At 38.5% G+C, this 27,588-nt stretch overlaps 2 protein-coding genes across 2 annotated transcripts in view; one reads left to right on the top strand and one right to left on the bottom strand.

Annotated features, from left to right (window-relative positions):
- The first annotated feature begins 202 nt into the window (after positions 1-202).
- The window catches only part of LOC108604026 (zinc finger protein rotund), a 43,668-nt gene continuing 16,282 nt past the window's right edge, over positions 203-27,588 (top strand). Inside the window, exons 1-6 of the mRNA XM_033293983.1 lie at positions 203-764; positions 8,756-9,364; positions 13,236-13,337; positions 15,944-15,986; positions 17,575-17,628; positions 18,017-18,315. Coding sequence (XP_033149874.1) covers positions 375-764; positions 8,756-9,364; positions 13,236-13,337; positions 15,944-15,986; positions 17,575-17,628; positions 18,017-18,315 — 1,497 coding nt within the window. The 5' untranslated portion in view covers positions 203-374. The remainder of the gene's footprint in view (positions 765-8,755; positions 9,365-13,235; positions 13,338-15,943; positions 15,987-17,574; positions 17,629-18,016; positions 18,316-27,588) is intronic.
- Positions 23,524-25,196, bottom strand: LOC108604027 (GTPase-activating protein RacGAP84C). The gene is made up of 3 exons (XM_017993278.2): positions 24,925-25,196; positions 24,070-24,865; positions 23,524-24,013 (listed from the first exon to the last, which is right to left on the bottom strand). The coding sequence occupies exons 1-3, from the start codon at positions 25,194-25,196 to the stop codon at positions 23,996-23,998; spliced, it is 1,086 nt and encodes a 361-aa protein (XP_017848767.2). The 3' UTR covers positions 23,524-23,995.

Raw genomic sequence — 27,588 nt, 5'->3', positions numbered from 1 at the left:
TATTTAACAGCAAATTAACATCCATTTAGTTAATAATACTTATAGCTTTAAAGCCCACTTGATTTTCAGTTAAAATATTCTTTCAAGCAAGTAAAACAACAGTTAGTATATTGGTTTCAGAATATATAAGAATAGATTTATTCTGATAATCCTTGTTAGCCCGGGCTTACTTAAAAAAGACTGCAGAATACGTTGGATATAAGCAAAACTGTATAATTTAAAATATTCATATATGTGTAGATATCTGAATCAAATAAGAACTGCTTATTACATCATGAAAATCTCCTTAAGAAGTGCTTTGGAAGTTAATTAACAATTTGAACCTCGATTCAACAATACTACAAAGTGCGAACTAGTGCGAGTGTGTAGATTCAATGATTATGCATGGTACTTGGTACAAAGGACCACAGCTGACGCATCATCCTCACACCGACTACCATCAGTTTCGATCATATCCCTCGTTTGTTGTGACACCCTACCACGACGGTCATGCGACAATCCCCTGCCCACCGCCCACATCCTGCAGCAGCAATAGCCATGCAATCGGTCCTGGGCAGACCCACGAATCTGCTGCAATAATAGTCGAGGGATCGCTTGCTGCTGCTGCCACTGCCGTCGGCTCTGAAACAGGCAGCTCCGTACTAAATTCACCGATTAAGATCGAGCAAGTTTTTGGAGAACCAGCAACTGGAATTTCCACAGCTGGAACAATTGTCGACGACTATGCTTTGAGCCTGGACTGTTCGGTGGAGCATCACTTTCGGGTGAGTTTATTGTATTTACATGTAATTGAAAATTGAATGCAAAAGTTATGGCTGACATGCATTACGGCACGCCAGTGGGCAGCTGCACTTGCCACCTCAAAGGGGCGTGCTCCAAATCAATTTTCATAAAATCATCCAATAATACTTAAGCCTTACACATGTGCAAAAAAGCGAACGTTGCTGCAAGGGAGAGACAAAAAAGCGAACGCTCGAAAGTTGAAAGCGAGTAAAAAACATGATACCAAACACGCCCCCAAATTCACACACAAACACACCCTCGCAAAGGCAGCAAAAAACGCAGAGAGGCAAAGAGAAACCTAGAGAGAGAGAGTGAGACAGTCTGGCTGCGCTCTCTTCGGTTTTGCTAAGAGCGTCTCTATGCCGACTTTACTCTTGAGTGGAGTGCGTTGAAGCTTGCATTGGGATTATTTGCAGGATATTTTTTTGGGTTTGTGGACTGGATAACGCCAAGCGAAACGTCCAATTCGAAAGCTTGGAAAAAAAGCTGCCAGGAACCAAAGTGTTTAGGCTAAGTGAAAATCCGAAACGCAAAACACGTGCGCAACAGGTGTTCATAGTCCTGTCAAAAAGGCACAAGGTAAACACTTGTGGATTCTTGAGGCAGGTCGAGGAATATCTTGCAGTTCTCAATGGAGTGAAAATTTGACGTTTGAAAGGGTTTGAGAAAAAGCTATTGGAAATTTGGATTTGTCATGATAATGTCAACGCAGGCTAATGACCTAGAATGCTTGATTTTATCAGATAGAGCAAGCAACATGTAAGATCGTGGCCTAACATAAAAGCATATGCCTAAGGTACTGCTAAATATTTATTGTTTCTTGTGTGTGAAGAGTTCCCCAATGGAAGATTGCGACTTTTAAAGGCACAGGATCATATGGTAGACACAATAGCATTTCCAAGATAATTGGACCGCTTTTGTAGATTAAATGCAAAGGCGTAGAACTCAGACTTTTGTGATCAGTGGATACGGAGAAATAATAAATTACAAGTGGAAATCACAGCTTAAGGAAATCCAAAATAAAACAGAGCAAATATTTTATAGTAAACAAAATGAAGGAAAAGAAATTGGCGGTCGTGAAAAGTTAACGGGGTAAGCGCTGCTGCTGCGATGCGGCTGCAGCTATTGCCAGCGCTGGCAGCGCAGTTGGCTTGCCGAGTTGAATGTTTTTATCCTTTCTTCAATATGTTGTCGCGACTGTTACTGCTAGTTGTGTAGCGATGTGTGTGGGCTTGTGTATGTGTGTGTGTCAGGACATCACACGGTTTCGCTTTTCTTTTACAACTTTTTGTTATTATTTCGTTTTCTGCTCGTCGTTGCCGCCTTTTGCAATGTATTTCTTTCAGTCGCTGCTATTTTTTGCGCCATGTGAAGGCGAAATATATGTAAAAAAAAAGAAAGAAATGGAAAAAGAAAACAATTTCACTTGGATTTTTTTATGACCCTGCAGTTGAGCGTATATCTGTGTATATTTCTGTGTGTGTGTGTGCTTGTGCGTGTGTGTGTTTGTAAGCTCCTGGCGATTGCCCGTTCTCTGGCAACTGATTCTACTTCTTGAGTTTTCTCTGCTCGCCCGCGCCATTTTGTTGTTGCTACTTACAACAAACATTACGCTGTTTTCCGCTGCCATAAGTCGCTGCTTTAACGCTGCTTCCGGCTCAGTCAACGCAAGCAGCGCAGTCAGCGCCGCTGTCGATTGTTGCATGTGTTATCCGTGCTGCTGCTGGAGCAGCTTTGGCGGGCTGCAACCATCGTTGTCTTCAGTTCGTTTGGGCTTGGCCAAATCTATTGGTCGTCGCGCGACGTTCCGCGTCCGCGTTGCGGGAATTAAACAAATAGACGCTAGGTGGCGCCATGTGACATACACACAATTAGATTGACACTTAACGAATGCAATTAGAGAAGAGTCCGCCCCCAAAACAAAATTAACTCGTACCCATTTTGACAGATACACTAACACAAGTCACACAGATTTCATCAGAGATGATTTGGAAGCATTTAGATTATACTAGAAAACTAGAGAGGTTTTAGAAAAACACATGCGAGTAGATAGCAAACAGATATTAAAGATATTTGCAATCTAAATAAACACAAACAATGAAAGAAAATCAATAGTTGTTAAAATATAGTGGGCACATATTTGTCTGTAAGCTAAGAGCCTATCCTCTTTAATTATTATTTTATTAGAATTATGGGAACACAGTTAGATGAACTCTACATCTACAGCAACTCATCTTCAATAGTAAAAGCAATAAAAACTCACTTACCCATGCATGTACCAGCAGCAAGGAAAATAATAAGAAAAAGCTCAAACATCCGTATAAAAGAAAATCAATCTGCCACACTGAATCCTAGGCGACCTCCTCCTTGTTCCTTGCCTGTTCAGTTACCTACCAACGTCCCATATACTTGCCGGCAGGACATCGCGCAAATTCAGCAATATTTTTTTATATTCTTTTTCTTGTTTTGTTTTTCTTTTTTTTACGTTTTCTTATAAGAAAATGCTGCAGTGCGCTGCAAATGTATGTCTTTATAACGGGTACTGTGCATAAAAAAGAAGCAAGCAGCTAAAATTATAAAATAAAAATACATATAACAAAAAAAAAAAACAACACACACAACCACAACAAGGAACTGCGGGCGGCAGTGGCAGCAGCAGCAGCTCTGAGATTGCCCTGACATTACAAGGATGCAGAGGAAAAATAGAATGAAAAAAGAAGCATTCACAACATACAAAACAGTTGCACACACACACACACAATGTGTATGCTTTGAATGCCTGTATATATATGTGTGTGTGTGTGTGTTTGTATACATATTTGACTGCTTCGCGCGGGCTCGCTATTTCTTCTGCGGCAGCTTCAACTTTAGCCTTCATCTGCTGCACTTTGAGTTTCTGTTATTCAGTTGTTGCAAGCTATCCCACGCTAGCTGGCTGCCACGACAAGGACGGACGGGACCGAGACAAGGACGTAACAGGCACAAACATACACACACGCACATAAGCATACACACACATAGACATCCGACAGACAAATACCTCAAGAGTAAAGCCACTACGCGCCTTTTAATCGCGACGTATGCGTGATGTTTATTCATTAAAGTTTACAGATAGCAAAGCTAGTTAGCAGTACCTCAAAATTGACTGGATCCGTTGCATATACGTGATGCAGCTCCAGTACAACTAAGTGATATTTATAAAAGTTTGCAATGCTGTAACGAAAGTTCCTAAAGAAAGTGCAATAAGAAGAACGAAAACATGAAAAATAAAATAATAAGTTCCTAAAACAAGCAACAAATTAATATTAGAAATAATCTATAATGAAGTAAGCTATGCAGTATAATAAGACCAAAGCAAAAACTAAGAAAATCAATGTACTAAAAATCGTAAACTACAAACAATGTAACGCTATTCAAATAGTCAAAAGTGTAAAATCACGTTCCAGACTCAAAATATAACCCCGAATTGCCGGCTAACCAATAAAGAGAATAGAATCGCAACATGGCAATGCCATATAAATCAAATAACACCCCATTCAACAAACTCTTTGCTAAACAGCAAGAGCAACAAGCGTCAACTCTAAAAACAAACATAACATACATAGTATAAAAGAAATACCAACACGAGCTCGCACACACTCTCACTGTTTGAAAAGTTTTCAAGGTCATTGGTTGTGAGCAGTGCGGCGTAAATGATTTGTATTTGTTTCAAAAAACTGCATCTAAAAAGCTAAATGAAAAATAAAAATAATGGAAAAAATAAAACAAAACAAATTCTAAAGCTGAGCAAGTTTTTATGCTCGTCTCGCAAATAAAATAAAAGTTAAATAAAAGTTAAACATTTTGTATTCGTGTGTGTGTGTGTGTGTGTTTGTGTGTGTGTGTGTGTGTGCATTTGCATTTATTGTTGTTTTTGGGGACGCCTGTGGGCCGCATGCTGCAAATTGAACAAACAGAGCACAGACTGTTAGGCAAACTGTTTTGTCTAGATTTATCACAAAAAGTCATCGAGAGTGAAATTGTTTTGGTGACTGTGAAAAACGGAAAACTGTTGCCTACATTTGAGCCTCGCGCTAAATTTGAGCAACATGCTCAAGGATCAAATCAAACATCGTCGGGTGCTGGAGTTTGACTCTCATTTAAGCACCACGCCCATGACAACCCCCACCGAAACGCGCACCCCCTTCTTAATGCCAGCTGAGTTCTACAAAAGTCTTTTCGCCAGCGCCGTCCTCCAACATCAGCATCAGCATCAACGGGAATGCGATAACCTACGATGTTATCCTCAAACACCCTCCCCAACTCCACATGCCATCGCTATTGTGACTGCTGTCGGATCGTCCCCAACACTGATGCATCCACGTTCGCACTTGTCCAGCGATTTGCTTTTCTCTGCTGTCTGCGTTGCGGCCGCCGAGTCAGCCAAGCGCCGCAAAATAAAGACAAGGCAGGAGTCGCAGGAGGCTGTAAAGCACAATCAAGTAATTAGACCTTAGCTGCCCTTACAATGCACTATGGGAAATCTGACCAATTTGTGAGGCTAAAATTAATAACACAAAAACGGATATATTTCAACAGAAAATATTTCAGTTCCGTTTTTTGCATGGGGCTTATGACCGTAAGGTATTAGATTTGAAATAACTGTGGGCGTGGCACCATCCCTTGAGGTAAAAAGCAACAATTTATTTTTAATTTTAAAAACAATATGTCAAAATGAGATAACACATGCTTAAATAATTTTTTAGGATATTTTTTTGACAAAGGCTGGGCGTGGCACGCCTTAAAATTGGATTTACAATGCTTTCACAGTGTGCGCAAGCGCTACCAACATTTTTTGATTTCATCCATTAAAGCCTTTCTTTGAATTTCTTATTGTGTCTCAGGTATGGTACTGTGAAAAAAATAAAAATAAAAAAACACTTCCTTGTGTTTTTCTGAACCTCTTCATTCCATTTTCCACACAAATTTTCATTGTCAAAATTCAGGGTATGTCCTAAAAACTTAAATATCTAGCAGTGGTTAAAAGTGGCATTTCTAACTATATCCGTTTAAAAGAGAATTAAATAATATGCAAGACAGAATATATTTCATTAATGGACTCCTCTGGACTCATTTTGAATCTCTATTGAAAAGTGAAACATTATGAAATTTTTATATTTGTAAGACTGCCTACACATTTCTCATTATTCTGGGAACACCAAGAGTGATTTTAACATTTGAAATTCACAAACATATAATAAAACCCCCACTTCTTCGAATGCATTTCAAAAATTTCACATTTATTGCGTATTTGTTAATTTTTGATGACCTTATAAATTGCACATAAAACTTCGCAAGTTCAAACTCACGTGCTTTGCTATTGCAACAGCTGTGTTTGACAGATGATATCTTTGTAGTGGCGCCATCTATTGATATTTATGGTAAGCAACATTAACAATTAATCTTTCGTGAATGAGTTTCAATTAAAAAATTTTTAGTTTCCGACTTTTGAAACTGATCAAATTTCCCATGGTGCGATGCCGACTTTGTTATGGTTAACCACGAGTCCAGTACACACTACTGTATGTAGAATTATTATTAGTAGTCCTTTAATCGTTTTATTTAAACTGACAAAAGAGGAGTTGAATTGGATTTATTAAACAAAATATACATTATTGTGTATCCTGTTTGAGGATATAGGATACAAAATTATGTTACTTGCGATTACTAATATAATTTACTGACCAAAAATAATAGCTTATATACTAAATGTCTTCAAAAATTATTAAAAAATTAATTAACATAAAAATAGAACACGTATTTTAAATTAATTTTAATACACTTTGACATTTTTGTAAAAAATGGATCAGATCTGGGTTAGTTTTTATTAATAATAGTTAAATAAGTTCAAATGGTTAATAATAAAATCTAAGGGTTCTATGTTGATGACAGAATAAAGTTTGTTGTAATCAACACAGAGAACTCGGAGGAGCTGATGGAGTAAAAGAGATAAAGGAATAAACTTTCGAATATACCTAGCAGGAACTTTTTTTTTTATTTTTTATTTTTATTTCTTTGGTAAGTGTATAATCCGTACTACAAATGTACCTTAACAACACATGTCAGATAGTTAATTTAAAGCCCAACCCCATATAGCTCTATTGGGGAGGAATATGGGGAGGAAATATTGGGAAGTCTTTCGTCCCAAGGTCTTGGCCAGACCTTGCCGTTTGAGCCGTCTAAGTGGACGGGCAGGAAGTAGGCGTCTAGCGAGACGGCTCTTGTGTCGCTGCAATTTGTCTCTGTACCGGCTGGTGTGGCGGCCGATTTGCTCTTCAATTGTGTGTATGTTCAAGTCCCTGTGTAGGGTAGAGCCTCGCACATACCAGGGGCAGTCTGTTATCTGTCTCAGCACTCGGTTCTGTAATACCTGGACTCGCTTATAATTTGTCTTAGCGGCGATTCCCCAAATCTGAATTCTATAGAGCCACATTGGCAAGATACAATGTGCATATACCGCCCTTTTGCACCTGAGCGGTAAAGTGCTCTTTCGATTAATCAGCCAGCGAAGTTGTTGGATCCTGTGCTTGCATCTTTTTACCGTAGCCAGATGTGGACCAAAGGTGAGGCGCTTGTCTAAAGTAATTCCAAGGTATTTCGCTTGCGACGGCTGGTCTAGAGTGACTCCTTCTAATTGTATTTCAGGGGTAGTCATGATTAGTCTTTTTAGTTCCTAGCAGGAACTGACAAACTAAGTTGACTCAACAAATATGAGGAGTTAATTTCCCCCTTTACTGATTTAATCATAAACATGACACAAAACATAATCCGACGGTTAGCTCGCGATGGGAGGTTCATTAAAAGTTGTCTTTTAGTGTAAGGTGGTAGAATAATACCATAAACCCAGCTAAAGCCTCGGAAAGGATATATTAAACATTTTATTTGAACAGATTCAATAATAATCTGATGGCTCGCGTTTTGTTGAGACCAAACACATGAGCCATATTCCAGAATCGGTTGAGAGAATTAGGTAATTTGGTTCATCAGATTTTTATGCTCATCGTTAGATGAGTTCGAGAACTAGAATTGCCTTACTGACTAGAGAAATGTTGCGTAAACCATGACAAAGCATTTTTGTGATTCTCTTCTAATTTTCGCGTAAGTATTTTTGGTGTTTTTTGCGATTTGATGAAGAGGGGGAGAAAATAAAAATAAAACACAATCGATTTAACACGAGTATTGGAGTACCTAAGAATATATTTACTCTATGCCACAACTCCTTCTCCCTGTTTCATACATTTTCATAACTTCATAATACTCTTAAAAAAATGTCAAAGTGTATAAAAACTAATTAAACCTATTTAGTATTAATATAATATAACAATTTATAAATATAACTTTTACTTATTCAAAACAAAAAAAAGTAAAGTCTAAAATAATAAATCGGACAGTTGAATTAAAAGGTCAAAAACATTATCTATAAATGTATTAAGTGCACTGAACTAAGCTTTCAAAGACTAGAAGCTAGAAACGTAAATTTTTATATAGAGTTACTCGTAAGCCCGAAGTCGATGTCTATTTATGAAATCTTGTGTGTTGCAGCGATCTATTCAGGATCAGTCAGTGTGTATAAAAGAATTGGGCAACTGGCCATAACACCAGCGCAATTTTTGTTGTATCCGACAAGTCTATTAATTTCCATTTAAGGAAGTTTTTTAGTCTGTATCTTAGATGGCGCGCTTTAATTTTCTAGAATTACCTTTCAAACGCAATTAGGCTGTTTGTTTAGTAGTCACTTCACTCAAGTTCCTCTAATGTTACCCTTTGGGGGAAATGATTTATAAAAAACCCGTTTAATTGTTCATATGCTAACCAAACATTTCTTTAAAATAATAAGCATTTCCAGTCTTGTACTTTATGCATAGACCAGCCCCAAAATGAAAATGGCTGTTAACCCTTTTACTAATGCACAAATGAACATTTTATTTTGCAGAAACCCCATAGCAACACCAACAACAACAACAGCAGCAGTAGTAACGGCTGCTGTTGGTCAGCCAACGACGTCGTCAACAGTAATAGCAATAGCAACAACATCAGTAGCAATCAACAGCATTTACATCCTGGACCGGGACCCGGCTCCGGGTCAGGACTATTGGCAGAGTCAGCGGCAACAACGTCACCAACGCCGTCAGTGGACGGCAACGCCAACTCCAACGCTAGTCAAGTAGCATCCGCGTCCTCAATTAATTTCAATCCTACCCAAGCCCAACCCGCATCACAGACACAATCAAGTTACAGCTCCAACTCCATAAAGTCACCACCGGAAACAACAGCGCAACAGCAACAGCAGCAGCAGCAGCAGCAACAATCAACGGGTAAAAGTCACGACAGCAGCAGCAGCACAACCGCCGCTGCTGTGGCCGCTGCCGCCGCTGCTGCTGCCGCGGTCAACATGCCGATCGGCAGCGTACAGGGACAGAATCCCACACAAGGTCTGGTCCATTGGATGAGCGCAGTTATGGCCGAGCATATGACCGGACAGACGCATCACGATCCCAGCACCGCCGTTGGCATGCACTACATGTGGAACGGCAATGTCGATGTAAGTAAATAGAAAATTATGGTAGCTTATCTTGTGGGTCGAACTTTGTTTTTAAGCTTCGGCGCTACATTTGGCAGCTGTTTGAAGTATAATAGATGCGTTGAAAGGAAAGAAACCCAATTAGTCATTAATATGCAAAGGACATTGCCGACTTAAGTAAATTTATTGAGCTAAGCTATGAGACAAACATTTTGATATTTACCTCTCTGTCTTACTTGTAAATCTGATGATGAAATATAAGTATAAATATAAAAATTCTTTCTCTACATCGACCTTAACCCGCAACCCGAACACACAACGAAACGCTTCAGGTCAACTTAACTTATCGGCGAGTTGGCCGTTCCTTTCTTCTCGTACCAAGCAGCAGAAGCGCGTCAACCCTTTGCTTTGCACAAGTTACGCGAACCACTCCCACCCACCCACTGCACTTTCACTCAATGAAGAAGGCTGACCAACTCGAACTCCAACTGTCGTTGTCTGTGCGCCAGGCCATCGCTACACGAACAGAAAGAAGTGGGATGCGTCTCCACTCTAAGTCTGCCCTAACCAAAAAGCGTTAACCCTCGCTTCTGCCTTTCCAGTTAACATTGGTCGGGGCAGCAGTCGCGACAGCTATTCACAAAAAAAAAAAAATTACGAAAAAAAAGACATTGCACGTTCTTTTTCCCACCTTGTTTCCCCACACTCAGACTTTATATATATATATCCTTGTAAGCCCCGCGGCAAAGCAAAAATTTAGCTCTCTGCTCGCGTGCCGTGCATCAAAACAAAGAGTGGCCGAAAGAGAAACAACAAAACCCTTATGTTTTTTTTTCATTTTTATTTTACTTTGCGTTCCATTTTTTTTCTACACCCAAGATGTAAACAAGATTTTCTTTTGCCGACTGGCTTGCTTTGCGTTTCTTTTTCGTTCTTTCATTTTTGCTTTATTTGCGTTAATTTTTTTTTTATTTTGCCTTTCAGTTCACTTTTCACTTTTTCGTGCGGCGAAATTATTGCTTTCAATGGAGATTGATTGTCTCCAAGGACGAGGGGCAATGCCTTGCCCAGCTGAAAAGTTTTCCTTGCCCTCGCCTTCTCTGCTGTCGGATTCAATTTACTTATTAGCAAACCTGGCAGCGCCCGCGTAACTTCTATTTTTTTTTTTTCCAAGGATTTTCGTAGTTAATTAATTTCAAAGTTCAACAATGAACCCGCAGTGTCGCTGAATCAACAATTGCTTGCATTAACGAAATTAGTTAGTAACTGCTGAGAGAAAAAGCAAGCAGAAAAGTCGACTAATTAAGTTTGAAAGTAATTGCACCTAATTTTCTTAACGGGAAAGCTTTACAAAGCTACCCATAATCGATTTTAAGTTTGTAAATATTATTATGAGAATCAACACATTTTGAACATTTTTATATAAACTTTTTTAAAAAGGTGACGACGGCTTACTTGAGATGCAACAATATTAGGGGTTGATGCAAGTACGATTCACAATATATGATTGGAATTCTCTTCTGTGTACTGGGAAGTTAGCCTAACCCTTTCACTTTGAATACTTACCGATCATCTTCAAAGATAGGATAAGTTCAGATAGGATTGGTGAAATTCACAGTAAGAAATAAAAGCCTTATGCAGCAATATAGCTGGGGAAAACGGTTTAAATAAGAAATGCCCTTAACCTCAAAGCGCCACACCACGAAACGCAGCAATTACAAGTAATACAATTAGAAAGAGTCAATGTGACGTTAAACTGAACAGCGCACAATAAACGGCAACAAAAATGATTGGAAAAAGTGAAAATGAAAAAGGCAAAGAAAAGTCCTAGCTCTGCATAGACAGGGGATGGGTGTGTCCACAACTCTTATCTGAGAAACTGACTAATGGGGCCAGTCACGGCACATGGACTTTGAGTTTTGGTTTGGGAGCTTACCAGCGAGCTCGGAGGGAGAAACAAGCCACGAAAAACCGCGAAAACCACTGCCAACTTCAATTTTTAAAGTAATTGCAGTAAAGTTGAGCAAATTTGTAACTTGGTATGGAGCAACAATAGCAACAGACACAGCTTGTGCCTGTAACAAATGCTAACCTCAGACCACAAAAGTTAGAGAGGGGAAGAGAGAAGGAGGCCGGGAAAAAAAGTGCGGATGGTCAAACATTTAAGCATTGATGGCAGAAAAAATGGTTCTATGCGAAAAAAATCAATAGCAGCAGACAGCGACAGGAAAAAGAATAATATGATGAAGGCGGTAGTATTTAAATAAAACCAAAATGCAAAAACATCAAAAAAGAAACAAAATGCAAAACTGGACGAACTGAAGTTGTAGTCAGTTCGAGTCTGGAATCACCAAAAGGTTGCTACATTGTGCCAACGCATTTCGGGTTTGGGGTCTACAAGCTGGACAGCAATTGCAGGACAAAATAAAAACATGAAAAAAAAAACGAAACAGAAAAAATTAACGTACACTGCCTAGCTTTTATATTTTTTATTGCTAGATGCTGCTGTTGGTCATAGAAACCACCACCCACACTAGTACAAAGCGTCAAAGCGACGGCGAAAGTGTGAGTTCTTCGGTCGACGTCGCGTCCCGTCTCGTCTCGTGACTGTTGCGAAGGGGTTAAAAATTTGTTTTGATTTTTTTCTTCCACTAGCATTTTCTTCGTTTTTTTTCTCGACGCCACCAAATGTTTTGAAGGTGGTCAGCTAGAGTGCGGGTGTGGGTGTGAAAGAGAGCGCTCAAAATAAGACTGTGACAGCAATAGAGAGCGCTGAAACTGCGCCGTACAAATTTTTTCCCTTTTTCGTATTTTTGCTTCTTTTGAAAATTTTTTTTTCGAAATTTCCTTTTTTTGTTTTATTTCATTATTTTGCGTGCTGCCGCTGTTGTTGCTGCTGCTGCTGCTGCAAACTGAGCTCACAGACTATGCGGAAATGTAGGTGTGGGTGCTGCGCCGCCTTTTTCTTCTTCTTCTTCTACTACTACTACTACTTGCTGTTGTTGTTTTGGTTTTTTGCTGCTCTTTGGCTAACTGGCTAGCTGTACTAGCGGGGCTAGTAGCTGCCTGGCATGTTGGTTAGAGAGAAGTTCTTGTTATGCTCGTTGCTCTGGCACTCTGGTCATCTTCATCAGCGCCGCCAACGCAACCAATACTCCAACCACATGTGCATATATGTGTCTGTATATATGTATGTTTTTTTTTTTCTTTGACCGTTTCCTCTATTTTTTCAGTTGTCCACATACTAACTAGTCCGTTGCACACGCATTTACACACTCTCATACATTGCACAGACAAGCCAACAAAAACTAAAGCATCGCACTCACACACACACACACACACACACACACACACACACACACACACACACACACACACACACACAGACGCACACACTGAACGTTGCTGCCTGTGCTACTTTTTCACACGTTACGGCAACTTCCCTTGCGATATGCAACACTTTTTATATACACATATACCATTTCATTGGGCCAGGGCACCAAAAGCCGTCGCACTTCTGCTGGTCGCGAATGCCGTCGCTTTGACACCTCGATAGTGTGTAACGCGGTTTTCTATTTCAATTGACACTTTTATATCTACATATATATTTTTCTATTTGTCACTGCACTCGCCGCAAATTTTTAGCTATGTGAAGGTCCCAAATTTTTACTTCGAGGTTAGGGAAGAGTTATTCGAACGTTAGAATGATTTTTTCTGCCTGACTGACTTTAACACTTTAACTGAATACTGCAAATATGTTATGAATGCACCCATTTGCTTAGATTTTAACCAAATATACAGATGTATCTGAAATGTAAGCATGATGACTTATGATTTAATATCTTTCACTAATTCTATGTTATCAACGTAATTATTGCCGCAATCCAAACAGCATGCCAAGGATATAAGCGATTACAATCTTTGGCCGCCAACACCGCGCAGTCATCAACACGCCAGTGAGCATCATCCGATGACCCTAAAACAGGAATATGAGGTAAGTGTTGTAAGCAAGTGCCGTTCAATATCGCACATGCATAAAAAAATATCAGTCCTTACATTAAAAACATTCAAATACAAATACAAAGCCAAATACAAATTCAAAGAAAAGCAAAAACAAAAAACAATGGGGGAAACACAAAAATTCTAAACTTGCGTTCTTGCTTTTTGCATTTGTATTTACTTTTATAGATGACGCTGTCTGGCATTTTAGACTATGCATGGTTGTTTTTTCATTGCTTTCTTGTTGTTTGTTGTATAGTATACAAATAACGGTTTTGTTATTCCTGTTACATTCTGTCGACACGTGTTCATTTGAGCTCTTGTTGTTGGTTTTTTTCTAAACATATTGAAGTGTTTAGAGATATCAGTCAAGTTTATATGGGGATTTTGTTTTATTCTATTTGAAAATTGCTGCCATGTGGCCTAGGTCATGTCTAGTTGCTGTGTAGTGCAAAAGGGAGAATAAAAGTGAAAGACCGCAACAGCGAGTATCAAGGCTTTTAGCCCACATTTAACATTTACATGCTGTCGGAATATGTTTTCATGTTTTTTGTTGTACCTAGTTTTTTTTCGATTAGTTCTTTTTAGCTTTGTTAACACTCTCACTTTGTATAACTCATGGTTGTTCGGCAACAGTTGGCGTGAACTTTGTCACTCAAACGTTTATTAGAGCAAATTGTTATTTTTTGAATTGCCAAATATGTACTCATAAATATATTGAGCGTGTGGGTGTTTAGATTCCATTTGAGTTGCTTCTAACGGCATTGAATAAATTTGCGTATGTCAAACTATAATTTTAGCTTCGATTTTATTCAGTAAGCATTTCAATGAGAAACGAAATGTTTCCAGTTTTAGTTAAATAGTGATATCGTTTTGGATTCATTGAATTGTTTTAACAGTTAATCTAATTCGCTTGGTATTTTATCGGACAGTCCATTGAATTGAATTTACAATTTGAATGATATTACGTAAATTGTTTCTTTTAATCAAATGTATAAGTATTTTTTTAAACACAACAACAATTTTCATAAGACAATGAATATCTTTGGTAACTTTGTAAAGCAATACTTATTATTACTTGCAAGCGCTTCTAAACAAAATCAGTAAATATATATATATATATATATGTATAAGGTTAAGGTGATATAATATTTCAAGAGCGGAGAAGGGAGGAGAAAGTAATCAAATTTAACAAATTCAAAATATTTACTTTACGCAGCATTAAATCTAAAATCGAGAAGACGATGCAGAACGATCGGATAAATAATAAAAAACAATGCGTCTAGTCTCTGATATAAGAAGAATTTGGTTTCTCTAGCTTTTAGTTGCTGAGATATTTTTGTTAATACATCCAGACAGGCTGACGAACTGATGGACATGACTACATATAAATTTTTCTTCTCGATCTTGCCTCCTTATCCCTGTTATATACATTTGCAAAACTTCATGATACCCTTTTCGATGTTTATAAAAATGTTTAAGTGTATACAACTTCGCGCTTTGGATGTTTTTTTTCTCAATAATTCATGGATATGTCAGACCAAGCTTTATAGAAAGTATATAATCTATGTGCTCGCATTCAAATAAATTAGGCTGGATAAATAAAGAACACCAATTCACACTGTTCGGATGTTAAGTTCCATTCCAAAAGCACCCCTAACATCCCAAAGTGAAAAACTTCAGTTTGATTTTGCGCAACATCAGATGCCGTTGATGGACGAGTGGAACATGGAAGTTTCTGAGGAATACGCTTAAGTATGGACGGGATTGATAAGCTTAAATTTTATTTCGATACCACTATATGGGCAAATACCAAAAGCAAGAAATAAGTAAAGTTGTGTATTTGATGTTTTGATATGTGATTTCAGAATATACGTAATTTGACAACCTGTTTTAAATATTTTAATAATAAGAGATAAATAGACAAGACATACAATTTCATGTCCGTTATTTGAACTTTAAATATCGTGTAGATGTTCAAGATTACTCTAGTATTACTACAACACCCACTACCACCACAAAATATTCAATGTACATTCTAGAAACTTTAATGATATAATTTAAAAACATGCTCAAAGACAAAACAGCTTTTAGTATTTGTCAAAGTAACAAATTAGTTAATAAGACATTTTTTTATTCCATTCTATTTCTTCCACTTTCTAAAGGGACTTTTATAACACAATTTTCGTTTGAAATGTAAACATCAAGAGAATCCAAATTTGTTGCTTGCTATACATTTTAATATATGAAATATGTTGCCAAGACAAAATACATAATTTTATTGAAATCGTAACACTTCCTGTTCTTGGAATTTTTTTTTGGAAGAATCCGAATTTGGTGGACCACTCTTACCGTGTCACTGTCTGCGCTGTAGCCCTTATGACTCAAGAAAGTCTGAACTGAACATATTCGCAATTACCGTCTTCTCCTTTTTGTTTTTTTCTATGTACATACATGAATTTATAGGATAGGATATGAAGGGTTCTAGTTATATGTTATATTACAGTTATATTATCTACTATAATGCTTGCTATATTAATATCATCGAAAATCAAGAATCAACTGCTCTAATCATAAGCTTGTATTTTATATTTTTTTTAGGCCAAAATGAATGATCACCATCACCATAATAATCTGCAGAAAGGTGAGTGCCTGGCTCAGACCGTTTTACAGCTTGATCCACAGCGGCAAGACTTTGGCAAGACTGGTTAAATTAATTGCTCAGATAATAACAAGTAGAGATAATCACGAATTTGCGCCCGGACGTATCTCGAGCAGAGATATAAATCGGACACTGGCGCGACTAGATTGAGCACGATAAAGAGGAATCTTTGGAGTAAAAGTTGCATATGTTGCATACAAGTTAAATTACAAAACGCGTGCGGCAAGAAGACAATGTGTCCCATGCAGTTACTCCCACGGATTCTTCCGCACCCGCTGCCGAAATATTGACCTTTGGCAGAAAGAGCAGTAGCAAAAATCGCAGGCAATAACAACAACATCACCGACAACAATAACAATTGACTACAAGCTGCTTACAACATGTTTACATAAATTCCTAAAATGCAAACAACATTTAAGAGTAGAGTCGCTAGCAGCAGTGGCAGCAGCGGCAGCAACATTGACAGCAACACGCTCCAAAAAGGGCTTGGAAACGGGTCCAGGGAGACCTCCGCAAAGCGGCGGCGTTGGCGGCAATGATCTCGCTCTGATAATGTCAACGCTAGGCAATTGGCCAATAACAATGTTGTTCTTGCTGTTGCTGTTGCTGTTACTGTTGCTATTGCTTGTGCTACTGCTGTAGCTGATGTTGCTGCGATAAGCATCAGCAACATTGTGAGCAACAATGTAGATGTAGATCTATCTAAGCGATGCTGTTGCTTTTACTTACACGGACACGGCAGCAGCATAGACCATGAGCTTTTACTTGTACAAATTAACAATAAGCCATGACTCAGACTCCTGCTCATATTGCTGCTCTTTGTGTCTTTGGCTGTGTCTACCATTTTGAAATGCCGCCAGCTGGACTGTGTATTTGCCTTGGGCAGCTATCCGCGTGGCGCCACTTGCCTCTAAGTAATTAACACTAAAAATGTTTGACGGCCAAGCTCCAACATAAACAACAAAAGCAACAACTATTGTAGTGCTAGTTAGCTTGACGGACTATTTGGTGCGCATAAGACATTTGCGCCAGCAACAATTGTCTGCCAATGTTTTATTAGAAAATGCTTTTGCGACAGGCCTGTGGGGCGCCCGCAGGGCAAACTATTTAACTGGCGTGCTCTTCACTGGCCACAGCCACAGGCTTAGGCTTAGCTCATCGGTAGACCTACACAATTCTTGCACGCAAATGCGCTTGGGCACTCAATTATGTGCAGAGGCCATAAAAAGTTATAAGCAAGCCGCGGCAAATGTGAAAACTATGTTCTCATAATCCACACCACCAAGTCTGTACTTTAGTCGGTCCGATTTACCAGCGGCAATCAGAGCAAGCGGCTTATGCTGCTACAGACTCAGGAACGAGTTGAAGCGGTGGCAATGCCTGAATGCAGGTGAATGTGGCAGTGTGACGTGACTGAACGTCGGCGACATCAACGAGCCGTTCTCGCGGCGTGACTTCTACCTGACTGACATGACGGACATGACGGCCGCGTGGCTGTAGCATTAGATGACCGCCATGGCGCCCGACAAAACTCAATTCAATTGAACGGCAACTAACATCTCAATTGCAGGCCACTTTCTGGATGACAATCGGCTGGACCATCATGCGACAATCGCCGCTCAAAGTAAGCCAAGTCGACAAGAATAATATAGTAATTTATACTTGGTTTAAGTTTCATTTTCTACAAATATTTATTATTATAAATCATATTAATGTCCACAAAAACTAAAGTTTTTCAAAACTCTGCTCCTTATTCAATATTATTACCTACTTCGTATTGAATGTGAATCTGCTTCCGTTAACATACGCCCAACCCACTTAACCCACTTTCATTCTCATTATACACAATTTTTATTTTATTTCTTTTTAAAAACAGACACATCTGAAAGTTAAATTTAGGCTTGCAAGATAATTGAAAATTATCATTAATTTAACAATCGCTTATGAACAGTTATGTAATGTGTGTGTTAATTAATTAATTAATTTAAATTCTTGATTAATGTGCCTAACAGGTAGCCTCGGTCTTGGAGGCGTCCCGAATGGTGCAGGCTCCGCTGCTGGCAGCAACTCTGCACTTGGCGGCAGCACTCATCACAGCAATCACGTGACAGCCGCCGCAGCAGCTGCTGCTGCCCATCATCATAACAACGCTGTGGCGGCGGCTTCGGCGGCAGCGCTGCTTGTAGTACCGCAGCCCATAAACGCCATCAAGATGAGCGGCAGCGGCAACGGCGTGGGAGCAGCCGCGGGACATGGACATGCTGCGGGTGGCGGCAGTGGACGCAAGTATCAATGCAAAATGTGCCCACAGGTGAGTCGCATGTCGATTAACAATCTGTTGCTGCTGTTTGCGTAACTTTTTAACTGTAAGTTGAGGGCTAAAGGCAAGAAGACTTAACAGTGAAATTTCTGGCCGACGGCCTTGCGACAAATTGTGTGCATTTTTGCCGGGTAACGTTGACAATGGACCGAGGCAACGACGTTTGTTTACAATTTTCCAGTTGATTTGCCATACACAAAGTTTCGAATTCCCTGCCAGGGCCAGACGAAGCCAGGCCAGGTCGAGCCGTTTCAAGTGCAGCACCATTATTTGCCGACATTTCATTTAATTTCTCGGTTTGGAGGCTCACGCACTTGGCATTGCCAACGTCAAAAGGTAACGCCAGAACCAGCGCCACGGACGGCGTTAATGACACTCGAGCTGAGCCTACAACAGATGCAGCAGCTGCTCATAAAATTTCAATTAATAGGCTCCACCTCAATCTGTGCTTGGCTGCGTGTACGTAAACGTGTGTGCGCTCGATAGTCTCTTAATTGTAGCTAATTGAGCGTATTGTTTTTTTATCGTCCTTTGTTTTATGCCCTTTTTATTTTACGGTGCGACAGGTGGCTGTCAAGATTTTGGTAGTGACCGATATGCGTGGGATACAATAAGCACGACCAGCTTATTAAAATTGCAAGAAAATTGTTATTGGCCTAATATTAAGATTTTTGTGTTGAACTGATATAAAGATTGAAGGTATGAAACACTTGAAAATTGTCTTTAATTGCAAAATTAAATATTTTGCGACTTTAGGTCAAGCTGGATTTGAAATTTAAGTTTTCTTCAATCAAGCTCGCAGATCGCGAGATCGGCCAAGCTGGTACCGTGTATTAATTCTCGTTTCATTTAATTTATATGTTTAAATACTTTGAATGCAAATTTGTTCTCAGCTAGACTATTTTATTTGAGATTGTATTTTTATATTTAACTTTCAAATTTTGTTAACCATTTAAAGGGGCTTTACTATTGTAAGATTCTGATTACTCGTACTTACTGGAATCAACTGGAATCGAGCTGATTATTAGTTTTGATATAAATAGGTTCAGATAGATATCTACCAAGTGGGTGGGAAACGTACATATATGTTAACAAAGATTGAGCAAATGAAAGTAAACTGAGCAACGCCCAGCTGGAAAAAGAAAATAGGAATAGTCGAAATATTGTTATACGTTTGTTGTTATTGTTTTTGGAGCTGCTGCATATTTTGAAACGAAAAATGTTGTCCAATGGACGAATGATATGTTGGCCCGAAATGCCACACCCACAACGCCCACAAATTGCGGTGCGGAGCTAACAGCTTTTGCAGCACTGATGAGCGCACGCTTGCACACGCACACGCACACGCACACGCACATGCATACGCACTGTGGAACGACTGATGATGTTCATGACGTTGCTGAAAAGCCACCAACAATACCAATAACAACACATACACATATCCCATATACCCACACCCATACCCATGCCCATGCTTACACCCATGCCCACTCCCCTACTCATTCCCTGTTGCCAAATGCAGGCGGAGGTGTTCATTTGTGCGAGGCAAAGTGAAATAGCAGCATGCCTAAAAGTACACTGCAGACGACTACTATTTGAAATTTTCTTTCTTTTTTAACATTTTTCATGTAATATTTTTGTTGTTGCTGCTGCTGCTGCTGCGTACAAGTGAATTCGCAGTTGTTGGGTGCCTATGTACTTGTATGAATGTGTCAGTGTCGTTGGCCACTTTTTCCGACTTTGACTCACACACACTCACACTCGCATATGTATGCATTTATGAGGTCGTATGTGTGTGCGTTTGCTTGCACTACTGAAAATTAGTGCGTTTCTACGTTCAAAAGCTTCCTGCTGGGCTACTGCTACGTTTTTAATTACCCACACTTGGATTTTTTAGCCTTACCCGCTGTTTTGTTACTGTTACTGTTACTGTGGCTGTTACTTTGTTGTTGCTGTTGCTTCTGCTACTGTTGCTACGGCTTCAATTGGAATTACTTCACTTGGCACTCTCATCTGCGCTGCAGACCCACAACAGCCTGCACTATGTTCTTTTTATGTCTTTGACTGGCCACAGCATGTCTCATCCATATAGCTGAGTATGTGTGTGTGTGTGTGTGCGAGTGAAAAAGTGTGGCACACAGCCCATCATATAAGTGTGCGATGTAGTTTGCTGCCGTTTTGAGTCACAAAAAAAAGGGGTAAACTATTATTTTTTACCCAACTTTTGTTGATCAAAAAAATTAGTATCGCCAAACTGGGCGTTGCAAGTTGTAACCAGTATCAACCAGAAAGCTACTTTCGTAATAAAACTGCATTATTTTCTCTTTGATTTGAATCAAATTATTTAGTAATTAGATTTTGTATGAACAATTTAAACACAGATGCAAAAACAAACACATGTTGAAATAAACAAATGAAAACTGTGGCACCTTTTTTAATGTATTTAGAGGGGTGCCACAGAAATCACTATCGCTTGAATTGATATTCACTTCAATTCCGCTGTTCCACAGTCAAATCCGCGGAATATTTTACGAGGAATAACTCTCAAATCGTCGATGCGTGCATTAAATTTCTCGGAGCTCTGTGGCATAGCGAGAATTCACGGGGCTTTTAGCGGAATTATATTCTTACTATACCCTGATATACATACATATGTACATATACCTTAACATCTTTTTAAGCAATTTATTTAATTATAACAAGAAATTATATAATTAAAAGATAAGAGCGCGTAAATAATTTTTTTTTTAGACTTTAGCTTGTTTTCTTCCAGACCAGTATTAGTTAAAAAAGACGAAATTTAAGGTTTACATATGTATGTAGAATTTATAGTCGTCAAGTTGAGAAGCATATCTGAATGGTTGCATTAAATAAAATGTTCGATATTCGTTGAGTCAGCTATTTTAACACAAATTAGGTGACATATTTACAGACAAGCAATAGTAACGAAAATGTCAGCTTATTTATCGGCAGTTAGAAGCCGTGCCCATCAATTTATTTCCCAGTAAGTCTATAGATCCGAGAGTCGCACAACAGCCAACCAACTTTTATAGTTAGCATAGGTTATTTGACATCAGTCTTGCCGCAGACTTACTAAAAGATGGGGAAAGAAAACGGGACATACACTATAAGTTAACAATATCATTACTTTTATCATGTTCTGAGAAGCTTTAATACTTACATATGGATAAGTTTTTAATTATAGCAGCATTCATTATCAGAGATGTGGGATTGCGGCGCCTGTAAACATAAATATCTTAACTTCAAAACATATATTGTGTAATTTTTTCTCTCTATAAATTGTTTCTTTTTAATTATAAATTAAACACTCTTTTTTTTGAATTCTAAAAGTTGGTAGTAATTATTAATTATCTGGCCAGAGATAATTAAGACTGATTCAGATTATAGAATATAATTTACAAAATAATAGTGTACGATTTGTTTGCTGTCGACATAAAATTCCAATTTTGTAGATTTTTTTTAGTTAAAAATTATAGACAGAAACGGCAACCCTTATCGAATCGTATGGAACTATGTCGTTCCTATTTATATAAATATAACCTTGATATTATTTGATAACAATAGTTAAGAGACTGATTCCCAACTGATTTCGGATTTAGTATCTAAAATTTAAATGCTATGAATATTATATTGTCCATTAAACGCTTTTAAAAATATCTGTTGATTATATACAATTTAATAAAATAAAGAAGAAATAAGAGTGTGCATTATATAATATAATTAAACGCGGGCGCACACACTCTACCCTGACCCATCCACTTGCTCTTAATGCCCCTTTATTATTTTTAACGGTAATTTTTTAGCTGCATTTTTTAAACACCCATTCTTACATGCTGGACATCAGCTCTATATGTGTGTAGCTAACACAATTGCACACGCGCAGAAAAAAATGGTCTGGTCAACGCTAAAACATGACTACTTTTCCCCTCGCCATCATTCCACCTTCCCCTGCACTATCAATTAGTAAAATTACATGTAGACAACGAGCGAAAAATGTTTTACCAGCCACCCAACACAAAAAGAAACTAGAAGAAGCGTTAGAGGAAAATAGAAAAATTACAAAAATTTGCATGCGAACCCTTTCGCACTCATATATGCATACAACCAAATACATACATATGTATGTAAGTGTGCACACACATACACACTAGCACCCACTTGTAAACAATTTCACGGCGTGTGCCATGTAATTCCCCTCATTTAATTAACAATAAAAATAGGCTACAAAGTCTAAAAAGTGCAAGCGATTATGCACACATGCCCTACACACACACACTCGCACGCACACTAAATAATACATATGCAGACCCATTGCGAATGCGCTATTTGTTAAACAATTTTTAACGCACGCCGCACAGTAGGCAATGATTTTTTGCGCTACTCGCACGCACGCACACACACACAAACCATTTGTGGGCTGGGCATTAAAATTTTATCGGACATAATGCATGAATTATGTAAACTATTTTTATTATTTTTATTTGTTGTTGTTGATTTTTTTATTTCTACTTTTTGAGCTTCTCTTTTTTGCATTTTTTGCAAATCAACTCTCATTGCCCCTGCAATATGCATGTGCATTTGCGTGCGTGTTTATGTGTGTGTGTGCATACATATGTATATGCGTGTGCCTGAGTAGGCATGTGAGTGCGTGAGTTGGTCAGCGGCCTTTGGCATTAGCATTAATGTTAACGCATCGTCAATCTGGCGGCCACCCAAAACGCCAGCATTTTTAGAGCGGTTAGCAACAGACGCACATTGCATTCACATTTGTCCATCTCGCTTGCACGCTAGTATCAGCTCAGTTTCGCATGCTTTTTTTAATTTTATTATATATATACATTGATTGCGAGCGTGCGTGTGTGCGTGTGTCTATTTATGCACTCGGTCGATGCATTCAAGTGTTTTGTTTTGTTTTGCTTGTACGAATATTTTACAATTTGCATTATGCATGAATTAACATTTTTTTTGCATTGTCTCTCTTACTCCAAATTCATTATTTTGTTTATGCTAGCAGAGCGCTTTAAACAACTTATTTATTTACACACAAATATTTTGCGCTTATGTTTTGCTTTCCGCTTAAAATAATATAAATAATAAACAATCACAAAATGTCCATTGGAAATATCAATTTTACAAACTTTTTTTTTGGCTTCTGTTTTTTGCCGACATTTAATAAATAAATTGAATTTTAAATATCATGCTTTATGTTCTTAAGTTACCGAACTCTGCCTGTTTATTCAATTGATATCTGGCTAAAAAAAAGGTGGAAAGGTGTGCAACAATATACAATTTCCATGTAAAACGTAAGCGATATTTATGGAATAAATAATAGCTTGTGGTCCTACTATTGTCAGCATAGTTGCATTCAAGCATTTAGCTTGAAGTAGCATCCCGAATATTTGCATTTACAAACTTTCAATAGGAGCCACCAACTGGTCAATAAACTTATAGAAAGCTTTTATGTTAACTATATATAAAATCACTTAAACAAGAAACTGAGGCTGGACATAAGACTCTCCCCAACAATCATTGAACAATTAGCATACACCAGCTAAACTCTATAGCAACTCTATAGGCCTCAGCATTTGTTAGGGGGATATTCATATATCACTTAGTTTCCTTTTTAGCTTTTCAACCTTTCAGCGCCAACTTATTCAGCCAGATTAACCTGCGGGTAGGAGCAGGATGCTTAGCCAAGTCATATGGTGTTTGAAATGTACTCACCATAGATCTAAAATAGGTTTTCACCGTTTGCCAGTGCAGTGTAGGGGAATGCTCGCGCTCACGCTTCCATTCCTCATCGTCCAGTTCACTGGACGCCTGCAGCGCCTCAACCTCAAGGAACTGTGCCCAAAAATCAGGCTGTTGGAGCAAGAGCAGCTTGACTACCTGCTGCCAGAGCACGATGTTGCTAAGATTCATGTCAATGTTGTCGAACAGTGTGGGCGCAAAGATGACAGCAAGATTATTGACAGACATCTTCACCTCTGGACATTGAGCGATGCGTTGCCAGTGCAGCATGAGAAACGCCAGAGTGTCGCGGTGTGACTGCTCCAGTTCCATCACTGCCATATACAGCTGCTCCTCGGCAGCCATGGGGTCGTCGAGCTCTGTGGCCAGCATGAAATCCGGACGATTGTAAACGGGAATCAGTGGACGGTGCAGCGTGCGCAGAAACTCCTTAATGCAGCAGCAGAGCGTATGCGTGTCCTTGTCCCCCAGATGCGGCACCGACTTGCCGCGCAATAGCTTGCGCCTCAGGCGCTTCACCTTGTCTTTAGTGGAAGAGACGCGATAGAGACCCTCCTGCTCCAGGCCGCGCATCTCGATCTCCGTGACACAGTGCACGATTAAGGCGGGCACCATAGGCGACACTCTGGGTGCAAGGTCACTCAGCAAATTCCGCTTGCCGCCCACCACCGGTTGTGGTATGCAATTCACAGTCAGCTCACCACAGCAGGCGGTGTGGCAGCGAAGCGGACAATCGCGACACCGGAGACTGCTAACGCCGAAGCGAATGCTGCAAGCAAAAGCGTAGGAAGCGCACTACAACGTTTCTACTCTGAGGGCAGCACTTACCGCTTCTTGCAGTGCACACAGTTGCCCACATTGGAGTAGTATGCCTTTTGCTTGAAGTTGTGCTGACGCAGCAGCAATGTTGACTGCGGGTAAGGCGAGCAGGGCGTGTAGCACTCGGTGCGGGCTAAGGATAGATCAGTGCTGCCATTTGGATTCATGTCGATGCGCCAGCGATCCTGCAGCGAGTCCATGGACTGGTCATCGTACATGCAAAATTGTCTGCTAAGGTCATTGTATGAATTATATTCACGTCGTGTTCTATCCTTGCTCATGCAGTCTGTTTCATTATTATTGTTGTTGGCTCCAAGTGGCGTGAAGTTGTTTTTTTTTTTTTGCTGTTTTCGCTTTATCGCTTCTGCATATAGCAACGCCTATTTACTTGTGCACAAATCAGCTGTCGCTGTAGCATTGAGTCAGCTGCATTCGTAAGTCACAATATGCGACAGCTTTACTTCGCATAAACTGTTTGCTTTTGAAGCTTGTCGCTTGTTGTTTGTCGCCTGTGGCTTCAGTTTGCCGTTGAGCACAAAATTGAAGTCGGGTGTCTCTGTGTTATAGCTTTGAATATAAGAGCGTTATATTTGTCAACGCCAAGTAGATTAGCACTTAAACATACAACGACATACATAGGTATTTAATTAATGCTTCAGTAAATTGCCCAAACTGTCAAGATGTTAGGCTGAAAGGCCGAGTCTCTGAAATAAATGATTTTTGCATCCGAGTTAGAACGTATATAGTAAATAAAATAATAAATAAATTATGTGTTATTGTATATCTGTATGTATTCTAATGACTATTATAGTTTGAATATATATTTTTGAAAGTCATATATATTCTATTTGAAATCTGAATAATTCCGAAGTTACTTATCCGATTGTCTTGGCTTGTGTTATTGATATTAATATATAGTTTGTTTTGCCTTCTTATGCAACATTAAAACAAATTTCCATAATAATTCAAAATTTCTGGTTACCAAGTAAAAAATATAATTAGCTTTCATAATTTAGATGCAGATTAAAACAGAAACTAAAAAAAAATGGAGAAAACCCCCAATTTATGTCAAAATCAGGCAGTACTTTTTCTTACGGGATTGCAGCTCTGTGACATTTGATAATATTTGTCTGTCCGTCCGTCTGGATGTTTTTACTAGTATAAGAGGTAGATCAACCAAATTTTCTATGTATGTGCTTCTATAGCCGAGCCATATAGCATTTAATTTAATTTATTTCCTCCTTCCTACCTCACACCTCCAATATTAAACGGGCAAATCTGAAAGAAATGACAAAAACGACTAGTCATGTTCTTGACGAATGCCTTTGCTAAAACGATCGGATAAATATTTTAGGAAATACTCACATTTCAAATATCAATATAGACAGCGGGGTGCGCTCGCTGACGCGTCATAAAAACGTCACTGCCGCAGTTGGCTGAGACGCGTTGGCTGTTTTGTGTGTGTGTGTGTATGTGCGCGGGTGTTTTTGCTGCCCTATTCAAAGTGTATATAAAATTTGATTGCGCCCAACTTCAATGCATTCACTGGTTCATATGTAGTTTTGCCAAAAGTACTTCAAAATTAATTTATTATCTACTTATCGGCGTAAAAACGAGCCTGAAGCCCAGAAGAGATTAATTCCATTAAATGGAGAACTATTGAAAATTTCAGCTTTACAGCTTTTACTGATTTTGATATAGAACGAATATATCAAAATTAGATAAATATGCTAAATTATTCCCAAAATTTTCAAAATTCAAGTTCATGAAAAGTAAACTTATACGTAATAATTTATTATTTATTCAATAATGTGAATACAAATTTCTACAGTATTAAAATCAAAGCAACTTGCTAAATCTTAACATCCATTGCTAATAATTTGATAAGGTTCATATAAATGATCAACACCCGCGGTGGCTGGTCTTGGGTGTTGTCTCAGCCTGTGCGAAATATTTGGAAAATTTCCACTCCATTTTCTCTTAATAGAAATTACTTTAATGAACGGCTATCGATAAGAAGCTGACACATCAGTCAATAAAATTAAATGTGATTAGTATGCTCAGTTTTGGAAAATGCAGCCAGAAACACTGTATCTTTCTCTTAATAAAAGGAAGAGATAAGAACTGACATATTCACTAAAAATTATCCATCAATTTAAAAGTTATCGCTTAATCCAAAGGTTATCGGAAATTTCAACATATACCGAAATTCTCAATTATGTTGAAAATTTAAAAGTAATGAACATATTCAAAATCGCCAAAGACTGCGACAGTTATATATAAATGTTATAATTATCAAAAAGTTATCACAAAATATAAAAGGTATCGATAATACTAAAAGTAAGCAAATAGGCCAAAATCTATGCTTAAAACTAATGGTAATCTAACCATTTATAAGATTGCAGTTCTTTTAAGTAAACGCTCTTTTGTATGATTAGTCTGTTAATTACTTTCAAACACTAACATGACCTTGTTGAATTTTTATTTCTGTATTCCTTTTGTAATCAATATTTACAACGTTCCAAATAGGTCTGTGGGTGTTTTAAGGTATTGCCTCTTATTCATACCATCATAATTTTAATAAATTATATTATAATATACTCGACAAGCAGGATAATAGTGATACTGATTGTTAGTAATATGTCCCTTTAAACACTGTAGCGTCATTTTTAT

The sequence above is a fragment of the Drosophila busckii genome, chromosome 3R (genome assembly GCF_011750605.1).
Source record: "Drosophila busckii strain San Diego stock center, stock number 13000-0081.31 chromosome 3R, ASM1175060v1, whole genome shotgun sequence".
Taxonomy (NCBI): domain Eukaryota; kingdom Metazoa; phylum Arthropoda; class Insecta; order Diptera; family Drosophilidae; genus Drosophila; species Drosophila busckii.
The sequence above is the reverse complement of the archived record's forward strand: the minus strand, read 5'-3'. Positions and strand labels throughout refer to the sequence as shown.

What these genes read in the sequence shown, in the direction of transcription:
- LOC108604027 (XM_017993278.2), bottom strand. Translation starts at nt 25,196, where the DNA reads ATGAGCAAGGATAGAACACGACGTGAATATAATTCATACAATGACCTT. An exon ending in TGTGTGCACTGCAAGAAGCG is followed by an intron (nt 24,866 to 24,924) that starts GTAAGTGCTGCC and finishes TTTTGCTTGCAG; the next exon opens with CATTCGCTTCGGCGTTAGCA.